At 35.8% G+C, this 17,851-nt stretch overlaps 3 protein-coding genes across 5 annotated transcripts in view; all 3 read left to right on the top strand.

The window, feature by feature from the left end:
• Positions 1-5,415, top strand: part of LOC102582559 (uncharacterized protein YpeP) — a 7,001-nt gene extending 1,586 nt beyond the window's left edge. Inside the window, exons 4-10 of one of the 2 annotated variants that reach the window (XM_006338471.2) lie at positions 975-1,034; positions 1,373-1,471; positions 2,319-2,411; positions 2,492-2,635; positions 4,208-4,315; positions 4,991-5,042; positions 5,132-5,415. In XM_006338471.2, the coding sequence (XP_006338533.1) occupies positions 975-1,034; positions 1,373-1,471; positions 2,319-2,411; positions 2,492-2,635; positions 4,208-4,315; positions 4,991-5,042; positions 5,132-5,169 (594 nt within the window). In that variant the 3' untranslated portion in view covers positions 5,170-5,415. Of the gene's footprint in view, positions 1-974; positions 1,035-1,372; positions 1,472-2,303; positions 2,412-2,491; positions 2,636-4,207; positions 4,316-4,990; positions 5,043-5,131 lie in introns of both variants that reach the window. The other variant, XM_006338470.2, reaches the window with a different exon arrangement.
• Positions 5,416-5,805: 390 nt separating this feature from the next.
• LOC102582005 (uncharacterized) lies at positions 5,806-13,346 on the top strand. 2 transcript variants are annotated; one of them, XM_006338469.2, is made up of 10 exons: positions 5,806-5,903; positions 6,193-6,342; positions 6,612-6,770; positions 8,561-8,620; positions 9,219-9,317; positions 10,620-10,712; positions 10,792-10,935; positions 12,365-12,472; positions 12,916-12,967; positions 13,047-13,346. In XM_006338469.2, exons 2-10 carry the CDS (start codon positions 6,244-6,246, stop codon positions 13,085-13,087), a joined length of 855 nt encoding a protein of 284 aa, XP_006338531.1. In that variant the 5' UTR covers positions 5,806-5,903; positions 6,193-6,243; the 3' UTR covers positions 13,088-13,346. The 2 variants fall into 2 exon arrangements, with proteins under 2 accessions (XP_006338531.1, XP_006338530.1); XM_006338468.2 differs by having other exon boundaries at positions 10,605-10,712.
• A 300-nt stretch (positions 13,347-13,646) lies between these two features.
• LOC102581674 (uncharacterized) lies at positions 13,647-16,900 on the top strand. The gene is made up of 4 exons (XM_006338467.2): positions 13,647-14,092; positions 14,804-14,857; positions 15,422-15,481; positions 16,515-16,900. Exons 1-4 carry the CDS (start codon positions 13,772-13,774, stop codon positions 16,638-16,640), a joined length of 561 nt encoding a protein of 186 aa, XP_006338529.1. The 5' UTR covers positions 13,647-13,771; the 3' UTR covers positions 16,641-16,900.
• The last annotated feature ends 951 nt before the right edge of the window (positions 16,901-17,851 follow it).

Here is a 17,851-nt window from a genome sequence, read left to right as displayed (position 1 = left end):
CCCCCCCCACACACCTTCTTTTTTTTTAAGAATGTTAACTTTTCTACTATATATTCACAGGTACTAGAAAATTGAAATAATAATAATATTTGCTGGCGACGATTTTTTTCCGGTGATTTTTGAACGGATGACACATTAAATAGATGTGATTGGATAAGCTTTTACCAAAGGAGAACTTTGAGTTAAGATGCATGAGAGGGGAAGTGAAAGTTGAGCTAGATTTATATGTACATGAAAAATAAAATTGACTGGTGGAGGACTGGGAGGAAATCGTTTCTTTGCTGCATTGGATAAGAGAGCAAACCGAGTGAATACTGTTGAAAAGCTAGCAATTAAAAACAACTGAATACTATTGGAAAGCTTAATGTGAATAAGCTGAAGAATAATTTTTTGAAGTGTTATCTGGTTATGTGATACGTAGTAGCATTTCAAAGAGAAAATGTGATACTTGCCTATTCTCGTGGCACACACCTTCCTGGTGATAATGCTACTGCCATATGTTATATTGCTTCAAGACTAATTCTCATATTTGGGGGGAGGGGGTCTGGATCTGTGTCAAATGCAGAACTGTACTACTGTTACCTTATGGTCACAAAAGCTTGCTAATAGCTGTACAAATGTGATTATTGGGATCCAAATTTGATATTGATTATAGGTTCTGTCACTTTGGATTTGTTAGTTTTTTCTTGCTTTGTCATTGCCGTCATGTCGAACTACTTCCTCCATTGTGTCTGGCAGCCACTACCTGGTAACTACAAAGTGAGCATAATACTGCTTTTACAATTTTCAGCTAGACCCAACTTGAAATGCTAAGATTTTTTTGGTATCCAATTATTGAAATGTCTGTCTCCTTTTGCTCTGTTGAATACATTTTGTTCCATGAAAAGAAACAACATTAGCATGTTTTTTTAGTTATAATTTTACATCAAGCACCATTCCATGCGGATGGATTTTAATGTTTCATGTTTTTGCAGCAACCTGGCTCTTCAAAAGATAAAATTGTCGGGAAGAATGTTCAGGAAAAGAGGATGCAGGTTATCTCTTAATGGCCAATCCATATTATTCTTGCATTTATTAAATGGGGCATGTCTTTCTTGAAAATCATAACTGATATACTTCATTTAGCTCATCAAACTATATCATCAATTATTGCCAAGCATTAATATATTCTGAAGTAGGATAGGATGGAAAGTTTGTACACGTTGTCTATTATTAGGCTTTTGCTTTTCCTGGAATAGGAAACTAATTGTCTGGCCTAGTGATGGTGGTTTCCTCGATAACTCTTTTAGTGTAATGAGAACTAACATCTAGTAGTAGAATAAATGTCGTGGATAAGTCTTTGATATTCAATTTGTTTTATTCCTTTGTTCAGATGGAGTTGGTGGCATCTCCTTCATTTGCAGCTGCTGGTCAGCAAAAACTTGCTAAATTGGACAATTTCCTAGAAGCTCCCCCAATTTCGTCATATCCTGTAAGTTAAGTTTTTTTTGTATCAAGATGTGCAAATTTTTTCATTTTCTGCTTTACCTGTATGTTGATATTCTGAGGGATAGGATCGTGTTAGCCTGTCACGACTGAAACCACCCAATGTCCTTCATCGGGCAAACCAACAAGAAATAATTCTTCAATCACTTGGGCAATAAGAGGTAATAAAAATCTAGAACAGTGAATATAGCATAAATAACAATATCTGATAAGCCTCAGGAACTGATGTCACAACTCACAAGTCATGAGTCACTAAGAATATGAGGTACAATTCTGTATGAGATTAATGCATAATCAATCTGAAGTACAAATCAGAACAAAGAGACCCTAAGTTACCATGAACAAGCTGATAGCTCAACAGCTCACACTGGGATGTTGATAGATCTTGAATTCTCACTCACTCCGCTGAAGTTTGAATCCATATCTGCACACTCGGTGCAGAAGTGTAGGGTGAGTAAGAGTACTCAGTAAGTATCTTTGACCTTTCCAAATAAGATAGTGGCAAGAGACAATATAGAAGGTACTCACTTTTAAACCTGTGCATTTACTATATACAATAATTACAGAAATAGTAATGTGCTTTGAACTTATGTTTTGAGCCACTGTATTTATTTTGTGGTACTTCAGTTCCAAGTCAAAATATCATGTCTCTGTGACATAAATAAGATATTGTAGCTGAGTTGGTCTTATTTCGCCAAATAGGGTGGTGTGACTCGCTTGTAATATGATGAACACACTGTTTTCTTTTAAGTACTAGTATCTTTATGTGATCTTTGCTTGAAGCTTGGAGGAACAATTTTGTAAATAGATACCTTCAGTCTCCCTACATGCAGTGTTCATGCATTCTTGAGTTTGATGGGGCTTCAAAGGGGAATCCTGGTCTAGCTGGTGCTGGGGCTGTGCTGCGTGCTGCAGATGGAAGTATGGTATGCTCCCTATCCTTTTAGAAGATGTGGTTTGTCACCACAAATTTACAGGTTTTCGACTTTGTGATTCTTTTCTGTAGGTTTTCCGGCTGCGTGAAGGTGTAGGTGTGGCAACTAACAACGTTGCTGAATACAGAGGCGTAATCTTAGGGCTAAGATATGCTCTTGAGAAAGGTTTCAAACACATTAAAGTCAAGGGCGATTCGAAACTTGTCTGCATGCAGGTCTTCTTTCTCTTCTTCTTACAGCTGTTTTTTTTTTGTTTGTTTTAGTTTTCGTTTCATTTTTAATTTACTTTTAGTAAATTAGTCAATTTTTTCTGCTTTCTCACTTTTAATAATTAATATCCTGTCAAATTTATATATCTTCAGTAATTTGTTGAAACCACTGATTTCTAAAACAATTGCTGAAGAGCTTTTTCCATTGAGTGTCTGAGACATATTCATTAAACTGGGCTACACCAACAGAAAGTGGACCATTCCAAATAATGAGACACATGGTTTTTAACCAACTAGTTTTTGGACACGTACATCCCAAATTAACTAGAATATGATTTTGCATAATCACATAAAATTAACACAAATTAACTAAGTAAGATTCATGAATGTGATTCTTAGTTCGCGACTTGATGGTTGAGCTCAAAATATGCCCATATGAAATTTGACAATTAGAACAAATGTATTTCAAGACTCAATGACCACCCCCCCCCCCCCCCCCCCCCCCCCCCCCCCCCCCCCCCCCCCCCCCCCCCCCCACACACACACACACAGATAAATGAATGTGTGTGTATAATTCATTTAATCATATTTCATAAATAGTCATAGCAAAATCAACCAAATGGAACATCAACAAATCTAATTTAAAAAAAAATGAATTTTGTGGAGGATTTAGAGAGTGAATATAGTTTACCTTTTATTGCTCCAATACTTTCAGTTCTATAAAGGTCTCTCCGGCTTCCTTTTAATGCACAATGTTATCATTTTTTTTCTTTTTTCAAGCATTATCCAACCAAACTCCATGTCTTCACCTCGACTTTTTTCTCACAAATTGTAATTCTGCATATTATCTTTTTTCTTTTGATGAGTCAGTTGATTAGGCCAGCTACATAAAAACATGAAATACTATAATAAGAGAGAGAGAGAGAGAGAGAGAGAGAGAGAGAGAGAGAGATGATCAAAGAAGGCTTTTAAACAGAAATGACAAAAGCTAAGCAATATCCACCAAGTTTCGAATTGTGCTTCACTGCCCTCGAGGATTTCTCGGTTATAATTAGAAAATGGCAAAGCTAAGAGCTGTTGTGGAATAAAAGAATGCAGCAGCAGGCTAGCAGTTTGGCTGCCCACATTGTCTTGGGAAAACTTGCTTCTCAACATCCCAATTTGAATCCCAGAGAGCATAAGGTGTAGGTTAATGATTAATTCAAGAAACTTATTTTACTTGGCTTTTATTTGGCTTTAGTTTGACTGTTTTGCCGAATGCCTAAGATTTTACAGTGACAGGTTTAGGAGCGACTATAAAGACCCTATAGGATTTGAGACATATTCAGCCTATATGTAATTTGATAGGAATTATGGGTCGGTATAGCTTGCCTTCTTGATGGTACCTCATCCACTCCATCCCAAGAGACACCTAAACCAGTTCAAAAGTGAAGCTATTCTTCCCTTGCAACCTATGTGATCTTATGCTGAGATCATATGTGCTTTTGCCGTGCTATTTATATTTCATTTAGTTTTATGTTTTTGCTGGAACTGCTTCTGGGCCGGTCTCTCGTTTTTACAAATTTCTTCATGGAACAGACTCAAGGAATCTGGAAATGCAAGAATCAGAACATGGCTGAGCTATCCAAGATTGTTAAAGAGCTTAAAGATCAGTTTATGTCATTCCAGATCAACCATATGGACAGAGTATGGCCAATTTTTCCTCTTTTGCTAATTTGGAGCTTACTGAGCTTGTCTATCAGAATTTAGATTTTCGAAGTCATTATATCTTGCAACTGCATGTTGTTTTTGTGATGAAAATGGAATAGTGTGGTCTCCTGTGACCAAAAAAGGTGCAAGTGGTATCCTTCGGGGTGGCCCAGTAGTTTGGGCTTGGGACTTCCACGATGGAGGTCTCAAGTTTGAAACCCCTTGCCAGCGAAAGCAAGGGGTTTGCCTTCTGGGTCGAGCTCGTCGCACCGGGCTTGCCTAGTGCGGGTTACCTCTCCTATGTGATTTGCGAGCTATTGCATAGGAGCGGGGGTTTTACCTTGTGCGCACCCAAAAGGGTAGCGGCTGCGGGTTTCCCTTGTCATCATCAAAAAAAAAAAAGGTGCAAGTGGTGGTACTTGAATGTCATGTTTAATTTATGCAATATATATAATTTCTCTTTCTTGCTAATTTGTTCTATGAAATTGATTTTATCACCTTGTTGCTAGAAGTGAATAGTCATGCTTACCTAGTCTATCAATTCACTCTGTTCTGGTTGCTCTGCATGACAAGTTCATAATTTTCCTACACACAAAATTGTTCCTTTCTTTTTAAACATTAAAAGCTGTCTTTTCATCCAATTCCGAGGGTTTTACTTGTTTAACATATCAGGAATCCAACACTGAAGCCGATGCCCAGGCAAATTTAGCCGTGTATCTCAAGAGTAAGGGTCTTTCTCTTGTGGCCCCTTTCTTGTGTTTGAATAAGTTTTTCTTTTCCCGTGAGAAATCTAATAAGAATATTTTCTTGCAGATGGCGAAATTCAAGTGGAATGTGACATGATAACTTAATAAGTCTCAAACTACCTCAACTTGTTGGGATTTAGGAAAGGATGAATGACCGCCAAGACGGACCATATTGGATTTTCAGTTGTCTAAAACTACGTCTTGTAACATGTAGATATATGATCTGAATTATGTGCATGTAACCTAATTATATATCTGGATTGAAAGTAGCTTCTGGTGTAACCTAATTTGCAATGAAAATTGGTTGGGACAAGTACCAGGCTTCTTTTTTATAGTACTGATATTGTAGCACGTTGAAACCTGTCTTACTGTTGCTGTTGTCACGTAAATTAGTTTCACTGACATATTCACACAAAGGGTTGTGTTTTAACAGAATTATGTGAAGGAAATTCAAAAAAAGCTTTTATATGATATTCTTTTCCAGATCTTGCTTTTGATGTGGAAGCTTACCAATTGAACATAAATAAAGTATAGTAGTTGTTTAGTTTAGTGTTTGAGTAGTACCAAATAAAAAAATACTACTGTGTAATTGCGTAAGTATAAGGACAGAACAGAACATTAATTAACTCTAATATTCAGAAATTATAATTGGGCCAGAAAGACACGTATCTGGACAGCCCAAATATGCATTTTCGGACCCAAATCAGCTGACCCGTTTACCCGGGACTAAACGAAAGTGGGGAAACTATTAAGACCTGAGATGAGCTGCTGGCAAAAAAATCCAATTCTCTCTCCCCCAGTCCCAACTACTCCCTCCCTTCACTCTCTTCCTCTGCTCGGTAAGAATCTTCATTGTATTCTTTCTCTTTTCTATGTTTTCAGAAACCCTAATTCGTTTATCTTTGTGTCTGAAATATGATTATTTTTTTAATACAAAAAAGCCCTAATTGAGATGGTAATTGAGTATCATTGATACTATATTAACTGCAACTGATCATACATGCAAGGTAATATGTATACTGAAAATTGTTCAGTGAGTCTAGAATGGAGTTTTTTATGAGTGGAACTTGGACTTTTAGTATTTGTTTTTGTGTTTTTACTAAGTAATACTGTGTTGTGTTGATACAGTGGTGGAGTAACTTGCAAAGCCAAGTAAACGCGTTGGAGTTGGACACATAAATGGGGGACGAAAAGGATGCTTTTTATGTCGTGCATAAAGGGGATGTGATCGCTGTCTATAAGAACCTGAGTGATTTACAAGCTCTGCTACGATCTTCTGTATGTTTCCTTTAATGTTTTTTCTGCTTTTGGGCCTTACACGGGGTTATCTGTTGGACCACTTTTTTGGAGTCATGTAGAGCTCAAGTATAAGAAGAGTCTAATTATTACAGCTTTTTAACAATGATGAAGAAATAGAGCAAATTGGATACAATATAGCCGACCCCACTAGTTCAGAGTTGAGGCTTAGTTGATTAGAGCACAAGTAATAATATTATCAGATGTTTTTTTTTTGAATGTATTTTCTATTTTTTTCTGTGATCTTTCAGGTTGGTGAACCAGCCATAAGTGTTTATAAAGGGTATCACCTGGCTAAGCAATCAGAAGAGTATTTGGCATCTCATGGACTCAAAAATGCAATGTATTCTATGGATTTCAGTGATGTTCGAGATGATCTCTTTGGGATACTCGTCCCATGCCCTTTTCGGGTTAGAAAGTTGATCATTTTACTGTTATTGAACTGGTGGTAGATGTAGTTGTTTTTATCTATTTGACAATTTTGTCTTAACTGTTTGATAATAGTTGGGTCAAATTTTGGCTAATGTGGATGCTAAAATTGTCCGGCTTTTAAGTTTCATACCCAGTAGTGTGCTGCAACCTTGACTGACTGCATGATTGTTCTCGGTCAGGCTGAACTAATCCTTCTTTTGATCTTCCAACTATGTTATCGGCAATTGAGTAGGATTGATTCTCCAGTTAGTGACCTTTTACTGGTAACTGAGTGGTAGTGATTACCAATTGTATCTATTCCATTTAGTGACTTTTTATGTCTTTAGGTGTATGTCTTTTGCCTAGCTTTGATATCTTCTTTTGCATGGCGCTGGTGCTTCCATGTAGCTCCTTTTTCTAAAGAAAATGGACAAATATTGGATGCAACTGTTATTTATCGCTTTGACATGATATCCATCTCATTGTTCCTCTTTGATGCACTTTCATCTGATTGTTGAGATAAGAGATAGCTCTTCAGCGCTCTCTATTGTCTTTTCCTTCCAATTTATCTCATGACACAACATTTTGGCTCAGCAGAAATGGTTTTGAGCTCATGAGATTAATTTTTCCTATGTAGGATAGGTTCTAAATAATGAAGTGCCTTGTGTTTTGGAAGAGGAAAATATCACTCCATCTTCTACAATCATATGAGGACAATCATTACTGGAAGAATTACTCCGGGATGATGTGTCTTTATATCTTTGCTTATACAGTTTTTATTGAACACTTAGCTGAGGCCCATATTTGGTAAAAGAGATTCTGAATTTTTTTAAACTAAAGATATTTAGGTATATAGAAAATTTAAATAATATTATTTTGCTAGCATTGATTCTTTAATGGTGATTTTTGAACGGATGACATATAAAATTGATGTCATTGGATAATTTTGTACCACCAGCAGAACTTTAAGCCAAGATGCATGAGAAAGGAAGTGAATATTTACTTAGATTTCTATGTATTTGAAAATAGAAATTGGAAGGTGTAGGACTGGAACTGGGAAGAAATCATTTATTGCTGCATTAGATGAGAGAGCAAACCAAGATGAATACTGTTTTAAAGCTAACAAAAAAAAGATGAATACTATTGAAAAGCTTAATGTGAATAAACTGCAGTTTTTTTTAAAAAAAAATCTCAAGTGTTCATCCGATTATGTGGTACGTGGTAGCATTTCAAAGAGAAAATGTCATACATGCCTACTTTTTGTGGCGCATACTACTTTTTGATAATGCTACTGCCATATGTTATATTGCTTCAAGACTAATTTGGTTCATGGGTGGAAAGGGGTCAGAGCTGTCTCCGATGCAGAATTGACTACTGTTACTTGTGGTCACAGAAACTTGCCAAGTAGCTTTACATATGACATTCTTGGGATCCAATTTGATATCGTTGATAGGTTAATTCACTTGGTTGATTTGTTAGTTTTTCCTCGCTTTGTCATTGCCATGGCACTACTTCCTCTATTGTATCTTGTGACCACTGACTGGTAATTAAAGAGTGCAGATAATACTGCTTGTACATTTTTCAGCTATACCTAACTTGAAAGTCTTAGATGTTTTAGCATTCAATTATTGATATGTCTGTTCCCGTCCGCTCTGTCAAATTCAGCAGTCTATGGTTTATAATTGTGCCTTGAAGAAAACCAAATTCAGCATGTTTTCTAGTAACAATTTTACATGAAGGACGATATCATGCATGCAGAATTTTAAATTTTTTTGTTCTATTTTTGCAGCAACCTGGCTCTTCGAAAGATAAAATTATCGGGAAGAATCTTCAGGAAAAGAGGATGCAGGTAATCTCTTAATGGTCAATCCAGATTGTTCTTACATTGATTGGATGGGGTATGTCTTTCTTGAAATGTCATAACTGATATACTTTCTTTATGCCCAACTTCAGTCATCAAAACAACTATATCATCAGTTACTACAATGCCTTAACATGTTGTGAAGTAGGATGGGATGGAAATTTCGGATGGTGTTTATTATTAGGCTTGTGCTTTTCCTGGAATAAGAAACTAATTGTCTGGCCTAGGGTATGGTGGTTTCCTCAATAGCTCTTGAAGTAAAATGAGGATACTCATCTAGTGGTGGTATAAATGTCAAGGATAAGCCTGTTTGCTGCATGTAGTTGCTTCTAATAACGAAGTTGTGGTTCACATTTATCGTTTCTAGTATAAAACTGATTTATTGTCCTAAGAACTCAATTTTGTCGATGGTTCAACTCACAAGTTTTAGTTAATCTTGTCTTCGCTTTATGATAATTTGTTCGGTCCTCCATTTTGTTTAATATACCTTTCTAATTTAATTGAGTCAGCATGTGAAAGTCTTGCTATTATGAAAAGGTGTGTGTAGTGTCTTTGATATTCACATGATTTTTTTCCTTGCATTCAGATGGAGGTGGTTGCATCTCCTTCGTTTTCAGCCGCTGGTCAACAAAAACATGCCAAATTAGACAATTGCCTAGAAATTCCCCCGATTTCGTCATATTGTGTAAGTATATTTTTTTGCCTAATAATTCTTTGTATCAATGTGTTTAAATTCTTGTCATTGTCTGCTTTATCTGATCTGGATGTTGACATTCCGGGGGGGGGGGTGATTTGGTGGGTGGTGTTAGCCTTGGATAGGGCTTGCTCCTATGTTTTGACTTTATGCTGCTGATGTACAAAACTAGTGAGGAAAGTGATGCTTATTAGAGCTGATTTGGAAAATAAAAGGTTGAAAAGTCCTGATTCGGCAACCACTGAACCAAGGAGAACCGAGTGATTCTTAAATCAAACTGTGAAGGGCAAAGTGGAACTTTGTTGGTTAAGGTTGCGCAAAAGTCCAAAGTTTGAAGATGGTGACAAAATTTACATGTAATCTATGTTGCTCGGATTCTCCAAGAAATAGTGCTGCACCCATGCTAGATCCTCCAAAAATGCACTACTTTTGAAGGATCCGACATGCTCTCGTCAACATTTTGAAGAGTCCGAGCAACATAACTTGTATTAAGTTTATTTTAGAATGTAAGGGGTCGTTTGGTATAAAAATTAATAACACACTGATTAGTAATGCAAGGATTACTAATGCAGGGGTTAGTAGTGCAGGGATATGTAATGCAGGGTTTATTTTTATCAAGTGTTTGGCTCATTGTTTCCCACCCCATCTTGTGTTTGGATTAAAACTCTATAAAAAGTTTTTTTCCAATTATACCCTTGAATTATTATGTAATTGGGTCAAGCTAGATAATTGCCGGACAATATTATTTTTCTATGGTTTTCTAACTAGCTAGGGGTTGAACAATTTTGTTGTCATGTTTGCTATTTTTTCACTTGAATTATTTAAGGATAAATAGTTGTCATCTTAATAAATTAATCACTCACAAAATGTCAATTTTCAATTTAAAAAAAGATAAACCATCTACTTTTAAAACCGAAAAGACGGTAAACAATAGGAAAATTGAATAAAATCATTTACATTTTACACATAAAAAATTGTAAGTTGTAGTTTTAATATGTATGCAATTTTATAAATTGTTCAAAATACAAATAATTAGAAAACCACTATATATATATATATGTAGATGATTAAAGAAACAACGTAAAAGAATCTATTTGGACTTTGTTCTTATGTGCTAAAAAAAGAAAAAAAGGTTCCCGTTGAACTTATGTTTTGAGCCATTTTGTAGTGTATTAATTCTGTTGGCACTTCAGCTCCAAGTCATGATATCATGTCTACTATCTGTATGTGATCTTTGCTTCTAACTTGGAGGAACATTTTGTAACTTGATACCTTCAGCCCCCCTACGTGCAGTGTTCATGCATTCTTGAGTTTGATGGGGCTTCAAAGGGGAATCCTGGACCAGCTGGTGCTGGTGCTGTGCTGCGTGCTGCAGATGGAAGTATGGTATGCTCCCTTTCCATTTAGAAGATGTGGTTTGTCGCCACAAATTTACAGGTTTTCGACTTGTAGTTCTTTTCTGTAGGTTTTCCGGTTGCGTGAAGGTGTGGGTGTGGCAACTAACAACGTTGCTGAATACAGAGGTGTAATCTTAGGGCTAAAATATGCTCTTGAGAAAGGTTTCAAACATGTAAAAGTTAAGGGTGACTCAAAACTTGTCTGCATGCAGGTCTTCTTTACTCTTCTTACTTCTGTTTTTGTTTTATTTTCATTTTCCCTTTAGCAAATTAGTCAATTATTTCTGCTTTCCCACTTTTAATATCCTGTCAAATTTATATATTCCAGTAACTTGTTGAAACCACTGAGTTCTAAAGCAATTGCTGAAGAGCTTTTTCCGCTGATGTCCTAGCAATTAAGAGTGTCTGAGACATACTTATAATCCCCGGGATACACAAAGATGCCCCAGAAAGTAGACCATTCCAAATAATGATAAATTTGATCTCTTTTGATGGACTATGGTATTAAGTATTACTCCCTCCGTTTGAAAAAGAATGACCTCTTTTCCTTTTTAGTCTGTTTCAAAAAGAATGACCTCTTTCCTTTTTTGGTAACATTTTAATTTCAGCTTTCCACGTTACATGTTTAAAGTCACAAGATTGAAGGGAAATTTAGTACATTTGACATAACTTTAATTTAGGACCACAAGATTCAAAAGTCTTTTCTATTTTCTAAAACTTTGTGCCAAGTCAAACCAGGTCACTCTTTGTGAAACGGAGGGAGTATCATCTTAAGTCATCCCTAGTTAGCCTGGGATGGAGTAGCTGTAGTATTATCTTAGTGTATACTCCACAGGTTGTAGTGTATACTCCAAAATCACACAGTGGAATCCACACTGTGGATGAACATGACTGGGTATGTTAGGGAGTACAAGATAGTTTAGAAGTGCACTCGAATAAGGTAAACTACAAAAACTAATTTGAGTTTATTATTATGTAATTCTGCATATTACTTTTTTCTTTTTATGAGGCAAAGTCGGTTCAGCTACATAAAATCTTGAAATCAATTAATACTATATTACATTCAATACTTGACAGTGTTTTAAGAAAAGAAGAGAGAGAAATGATCCAAGGAAGCTTTTAAAAAGAAATGGGAAAAGCTTAGCATTATCCACCAAGTTTTGAATTGTGTCTCATTGATCCTCGGGGATTTCTCTGTTATATTAAAAAATGACAGAGCTAAGAGATGCTGTGGCATAGAAGAATGAGCAGCAGTAGGCAAGCAGTTTGGATCCCCACATTGTCTTCGGAAAAATTGCTTCTGTTCATCCCAAAGTGAGCTGGAGAATAAAGGTGTAGGTTAATTTGATTGTTTTGCAGAATGCCTAAGAGATTTTGCAGTGACGGATCTGGGAATGAGTATAAAGACCCTATAGGATTCGGTATAAGCTTTCCTTCTTGATGGCACCTCACCCCGTCCATCCTAAGAGATACCCAAACCAGTTCAAAAGTGTAGCTATTCTTGCCCTTGTAACCTGTGTGACCTTATTCTGAGATCATGTGTTCTTGCAGTGCTATTTATATTGCATTAAGTATTAAGTTATTGCTGGAACTGCTTCGGGAATGATCTCTCGTTCTTTAAAAATTTCTATCATGGAACAGACTCAAGGAATCTGGAAATGCAAGAACCAGAACATGGCTGAGCTATCCAAGATTGTGAAAGAGCTTAAAGATCATTTTTTGTCATTCCAGATCAACCATATTTACAGAGTATGGCCAACTTCTCCTCTTTGCTAATTCAGAGCTTACTGAGCCTGTCTATCAGAATTTTGATCTTCGAAGTCCTTATTATATCTTGCATCTGCATGCTATTTCTGTGATGAAAATGCTATAGTGTGTGTATGTGTGGTCTCCTGTGACCAGAAAAGGTGCAAGTGGTGGGTGCTTGAATGTCATGTTTAATTTATGCAACAACGAGTTTCATCTTTTCTTGCTAATGCGCTCTATGAAATTGGTTTCATCACCTTGTTGCCAAAAGTGAATAATCATGTTTCTCCGGTCTATTAATTCACTTTGTTTTGCATTTCTCTTCATGAAGAGTTTAAACTAAACTTGTACGTATGTACTAAACACATGATTGTTCCTTTCTTTTAATCATTAAAACGCTATCTTTTCATCTCATTCTGAGGGGTTTTACTTGTTTGACATATCAGGAATTCAACACTGAAGCCGATGCCCAGGCAAATTTAGCCGTGTATCTTAAGAGTAAGGGTCTTTCTCTTGTACTTAAATAAATCTCTCTTTTCCTGTGATAAGTCTGTCTGATAAGAAAAATTTCTTGCAGATGGTGAATTTCAAGTGGAATGTGACAAGAAAACAACTTAATAATGTGAAGTCACCAACTACCCCAACTTGCTTGGGATTTTGTGAAGGATGAATGACACCCAAGACCGATGCATAATGGATCTTTTGTGGTCTAAAGCCAACGTCTTGTTTGTTTTTTGTAGATATATGATCTGAATTATGTGCACGCATCTGGATTAGAGAAACTTCTGTTTAGGATCCTGCTCGAATCGATTATTCTCTTCTCATTTGCAATGAAAATTAATTGGTTCTCTAAAGTTTATATTCTAGCACTTTGAAATCTGTCTTGCTGGTACTTATTATACATACTTAAATTTAAATGGGGGATATCTTGGATTGCTTGAATTATGTGGAAATGAAATTTATCGGTAGGAGTTGGCTACAATTGGGTTTTAACAATGTTAACAAAATAAACATTATATTTAAACTAATAATACAATGATAACAAATTGTTAATATTAATATTACTCAATCTTTTAAAATAGTCTTAATAAATGAAAATAATTTAATAAATTATACTACTTTATATTACCCAACATAATTGGTAGTAGTATTTAAAAAGGAGGAAATAATCTACTACCAGTAGTATTATATTCGAAATTTACTGATTTTGTCCCAAATATCCATAGGTCCCTTCCATTTGTATTCTGGCTTCTGGATAAGAGTGAAAAAATCACTCTGAGGAATTAGCGTCGGAAAAAAAATATGGCGACCGTCTCAGCATTTTCCGTTTGCAGAGCTAAATCTCATTCTCAAATTCCCCATTCTTCATCTAATGCAGTTCCCCAGCTTTTCCCAATTCAATTCCTTCGGTTTCAAAGTAACAGTGGCATTTGCGGTGGTTATTCTTGCACTCCAAGTTCGGTGAAAGCGAAGGTACCATTGAGAACTACTAGGATATGTTCTGCAAATGAGGAAGATGGTGCTACTGCTGTTGCCGAAGAAGAATCTGCTGCTCCCACTACATCTGATCAGACTGTTTCTGTTTCCGTCTCCCCTTCCGACGTCCTCACTATGTTCTTTCAGGTTAACCCCTTCTTTTCTATTTTGGTAAAGTTTCTAGTTTTTTCAAAAATGAACCCTTCGGGTTGAAGTTAGGAGGGTTGCAGTAGGTTAATGCCTAGTGTAGGAATAGTTAATTTGGTTGTAATGAATTTCAGTCTGTGCTCATATTGGTTTGAACTTGGTTCTTGTGAAGTTTCTAATTTTGTCAAAAAAATCAACCAGTGTGAATTTTCTGATTAAAGTGAAGAGGGTTGCAGTAGGTTGATGCCTAGTGTAGGAATAGTTTATCTGGTAGTAATGAATTTCAGTCTGTGCTCATATTGGTATGAAATGGGTTCTTTTGAGGTGTCTAATTTTATCCAAAAATTCTAACTATGTGAATTCGCTAAGTTAGGATAAAGGAGGAGGGTGAGGTTAATTCTCAGTGTAAGGCTGTAAGCATAGTAAATTTATGAAGAATTCTGGTAGTACTGGTATTTAGTAGTGCTTGCTCATATTGGACTATTGGAGTGAAATGGGTCGGATAAGAATGCATATACATGATTGGTATAGCCCAACTCCAACTAGTTTGGCAGTGAGGTTTAGTTAATTAATTGATTGATTGTCTAATTAGTGCTCAATGTGTTAGTTTTGTTTGATTTTTTTTTCAAATTGTTACTTGTCTGTAACCCTTAAGCTTCTTGTGGATTCTTCTGTGAATGGTAAACTGATTTTATACCTTTCTTATCACAGGCAGAAGGAACAATGAATGAAGCTGCTATTCCTTCTGTGACTAACGCTTTAGAGGTAAATTCAGTGTGTAAAATTTAACTTTTTCTTGTACATGCTAATTTGTTGACACTTTCGCAAAAGACGCTACTTGTCTGTGCATTTGAGATACAATGTAGTTGTAGTTGCAGTAGCATGGGACTCTGAATTTTTATTTTTCTGTGTAATTTTAATGCTAGTTGTGGAACACCAGAAAGACTCGCTATTACATTGTAGAGGTAAATAAACAACACGGGGTTTTTGCACTTTAAAGGACAAATTAGAGAAAGCAAAACGTTCTGATCTTAAAGAGGGATTTAAACTAATTTTTTCTTTGGAACTAGGCATATCTGAAATCTTATAATCTAGAATCAAAGAACAGGTACAGATATTCATCCGATTCTTGGTGTTCAGAAGCTGCAAGAGAGAACAATTGATTTTGTGAATGTTTGATGAAGAGCTATATCTCTTTCTCCATCTCTCTTCCAAAACATCAGATTTTAGCTAATAATTGGAATTGAAGAATACTTGCAGTTTGACCTTATCAAAAAAGAAAAAAAATATTGGTAGTTTGACCTTTATCGTCTGTCCATATGCATACAGGATATTGAAGGCATTACAGGTCTCAAAATTCAAGTTGTCGAGGGCATTGCAAGTGTCGAGGTGATTCACATATATAATGCTTCTCTTACATTGACTTATTAGCATATCTGTTACAGGAAAAATTATTGTAGAAAGTTGACATCTCGATCAGCATATGCACCTTAGAGATACTGCATTAAAGTACTAAATCTCTGAAGCATGCTTTAGGTTCCTTACAGATTTCCTAAATTCAATATGCAACAAAGTGGACAACTTCTTGTGCTGCCTTTTTGAGCTTCTCTAGAAATGATAGTAACAGTCTATCTAAATGAACAATATCCTTTAACTTTTCATGAAGAGGGGGGGAATAATTTCTTCTTCAAAAGTAACCTGAAAAATAATTATTTGTGAAAAGAATGTTGTTAAAGTACTTATTACATTTTAATCTTTAAAATATTCTGTAGAAAATTTAACAGTGTCAAAGCTATCTTTTGAAGCTTCTATTTCCCCTAGCATACTAACAGCATCAAATCCAAAAATTTAAGAATTTCATTAGCATAGATCAAGTATAAAAGAGGAAGGTAAAGTTACTATCTATTTCCATCAGAATTTCAAATCTGAGTTCCTTATTTCAGCTTACCACCTTCAGTGCATATTAGTATCCTTGGTGCCATGGAAGTTAGGATCTCATTGCAGAGAAGAGAGCCGGAAAGGATTTGTTAGTGTCTAGGATTTTCATCATATAATTCTGCATCCAATAAAATTTTGCTGAATTCCTTTGATCTGGTTATACAATATAAGGTCATAGAACCTGATAATAAAAAAATATAAGACCTTAGAAAACTGACGAGGTGAGGGCTAAAGGTAAGTTCTATCTTTCTTTTTGATGAATAGAACAGGAGGAATCAGTATTGTGGTGAATTATGTAATAACATCTCTATATCTACACATGGAGAAACTTTTCCTTTGAACTTACTGTTGCAAAAGAATATAAGAAACATCTAAAGACATGTTTCTATTTTCTACATTCAGAAGATAAGGCATTTGAAGAACCGAGAAATGAAACATGGTATATCCTTGGTTCAGTGTTAACCTTTCTTGTTATTTGATGTAGTTAACAAAGCAAACGACAATACAAGCTACAGGGGTGGCTTCCAGTTTGGTTGAAACAATACAAGGTTCAGGCTTCAAGTTGCAAACATTGAATCTGAGCTTTCAGGATGAAGAAGATATTAGCTAAGGGGTGGATTATAGAGTTCAGAGACCTGATGATATCTTTCACGAGCATCTTAAGATGTCTCTATTTCCCTACTTGGATGCCAGTAGTTCAGTAAGCCTATATCTGTAACATTTTTGTATTATGCAGTTCTTCGATCTATTTTCCCCTAGCAGATGTTCCTTCCCACAACGTATAAAACATTTGTGAATTACTAATGAGCAGCAGAAACAATTTGTTTATTTGAAACAAGTGGTATACAAAGGGAAAGGTACTTTTTATGAGCCGTCGGAGTCATAATACTTGCAACTTGCAAGTCAGGCCCAAATAGGAGGGAATGTCATGTTAAATTAGTTTATTCCTCGATGTATCTTGATTTGAACTTGAGGTCAAGAGCAAGAGGATAAACTTGATTATTGAAAACTGACCAAAATGGACAAGTGACAACTTACAATATTGGATAACCCAAAATACAAGTAGCAACTGTACCAAATTACTCTATGTTGGCAAGGAATCGATCCAAATGGTAACTAGTAGTAGGTCATTTCTCAATTGTTAATGAATCTATGACATCGATCGATTAGTCAGGCCAGTAAACAGCCTTGATTAATTGATAATTCCATATTATAAGTCATCAGCTTCTGCCACTTGGTGATTTTTTTGTCTATTATCAAGAGTTTTACAGAATGCAACTATCGAAAAGGACAAGAAGAATTTGCTAGGAATTGTCTATTTCTAATGCCAGCAACTCAATTAATTAAACAAGGGAAAAGGGTCAAAAATACCCCTCAACTTTGGTTTATTGTTTGACTACGCCCTCGCCGTTAAAATGAAGTTATTTTTACCCCTCCCGTTACTAATTTCACCAAATTTACCCCTCAATTGGATGGAAAACCCCAAATTGACTCAGTTTAACCCAAATTTTAAAAAAAGACCCATTACCCCATTTTAAACCCAATGCCCGACCCATCCAAAGTTGAGGGGTATTTTTGACCCTTTGCCCTCAATTGGATGAAAAATCCAAATCAACTAAAATTACCCAATTTCAAGTAAATGACCCGATTTTCTCTTTTAATCCAAACCGACCCATTTATATCAAATTAGAACCCTAAACCCATCTCTCTAATCTTCTCCATCTCCTTCTTCCATTGAAACACATACTACTAAAATTGACAACAAATATTTTGTAGTTAAACTAATGCATATTTGTCCTTCCTACTAAAATTGCACCACTA

The sequence above is a fragment of the Solanum tuberosum genome, unplaced genomic scaffold (genome assembly GCF_000226075.1).
Source record: "Solanum tuberosum cultivar DM 1-3 516 R44 unplaced genomic scaffold, SolTub_3.0 scf00004, whole genome shotgun sequence".
Classification (NCBI taxonomy): Eukaryota; Viridiplantae; Streptophyta; class Magnoliopsida; order Solanales; family Solanaceae; genus Solanum; species Solanum tuberosum.
Note: the sequence above shows the minus strand (reverse complement) of the source record. Positions and strands in the feature narration are given on the sequence as shown.

Excerpts from the sequence above, each read along its gene's own strand:
- LOC102582005 (XM_006338468.2), top strand. The coding sequence starts at position 6,244 with ATGGGGGACGAAAAGGATGCTTTTTATGTCGTGCATAAAGGGGATGTG. Across the intron at positions 8,621-9,218 it reads TTCAGGAAAAGAGGATGCAG|ATGGAGGTGGTTGCATCTCC; the intron begins GTAATCTCTTAA and ends CCTTGCATTCAG. Across the intron at positions 10,936-12,364 it reads CAAAACTTGTCTGCATGCAG|ACTCAAGGAATCTGGAAATG; the intron begins GTCTTCTTTACT and ends ATCATGGAACAG.
- LOC102581674 (XM_006338467.2), top strand. The coding sequence starts at position 13,772 with ATGGCGACCGTCTCAGCATTTTCCGTTTGCAGAGCTAAATCTCATTCT. Across the intron at positions 14,093-14,803 it reads TCCTCACTATGTTCTTTCAG|GCAGAAGGAACAATGAATGA; the intron begins GTTAACCCCTTC and ends TTCTTATCACAG. Across the intron at positions 15,482-16,514 it reads AGGGCATTGCAAGTGTCGAG|TTAACAAAGCAAACGACAAT; the intron begins GTGATTCACATA and ends TATTTGATGTAG.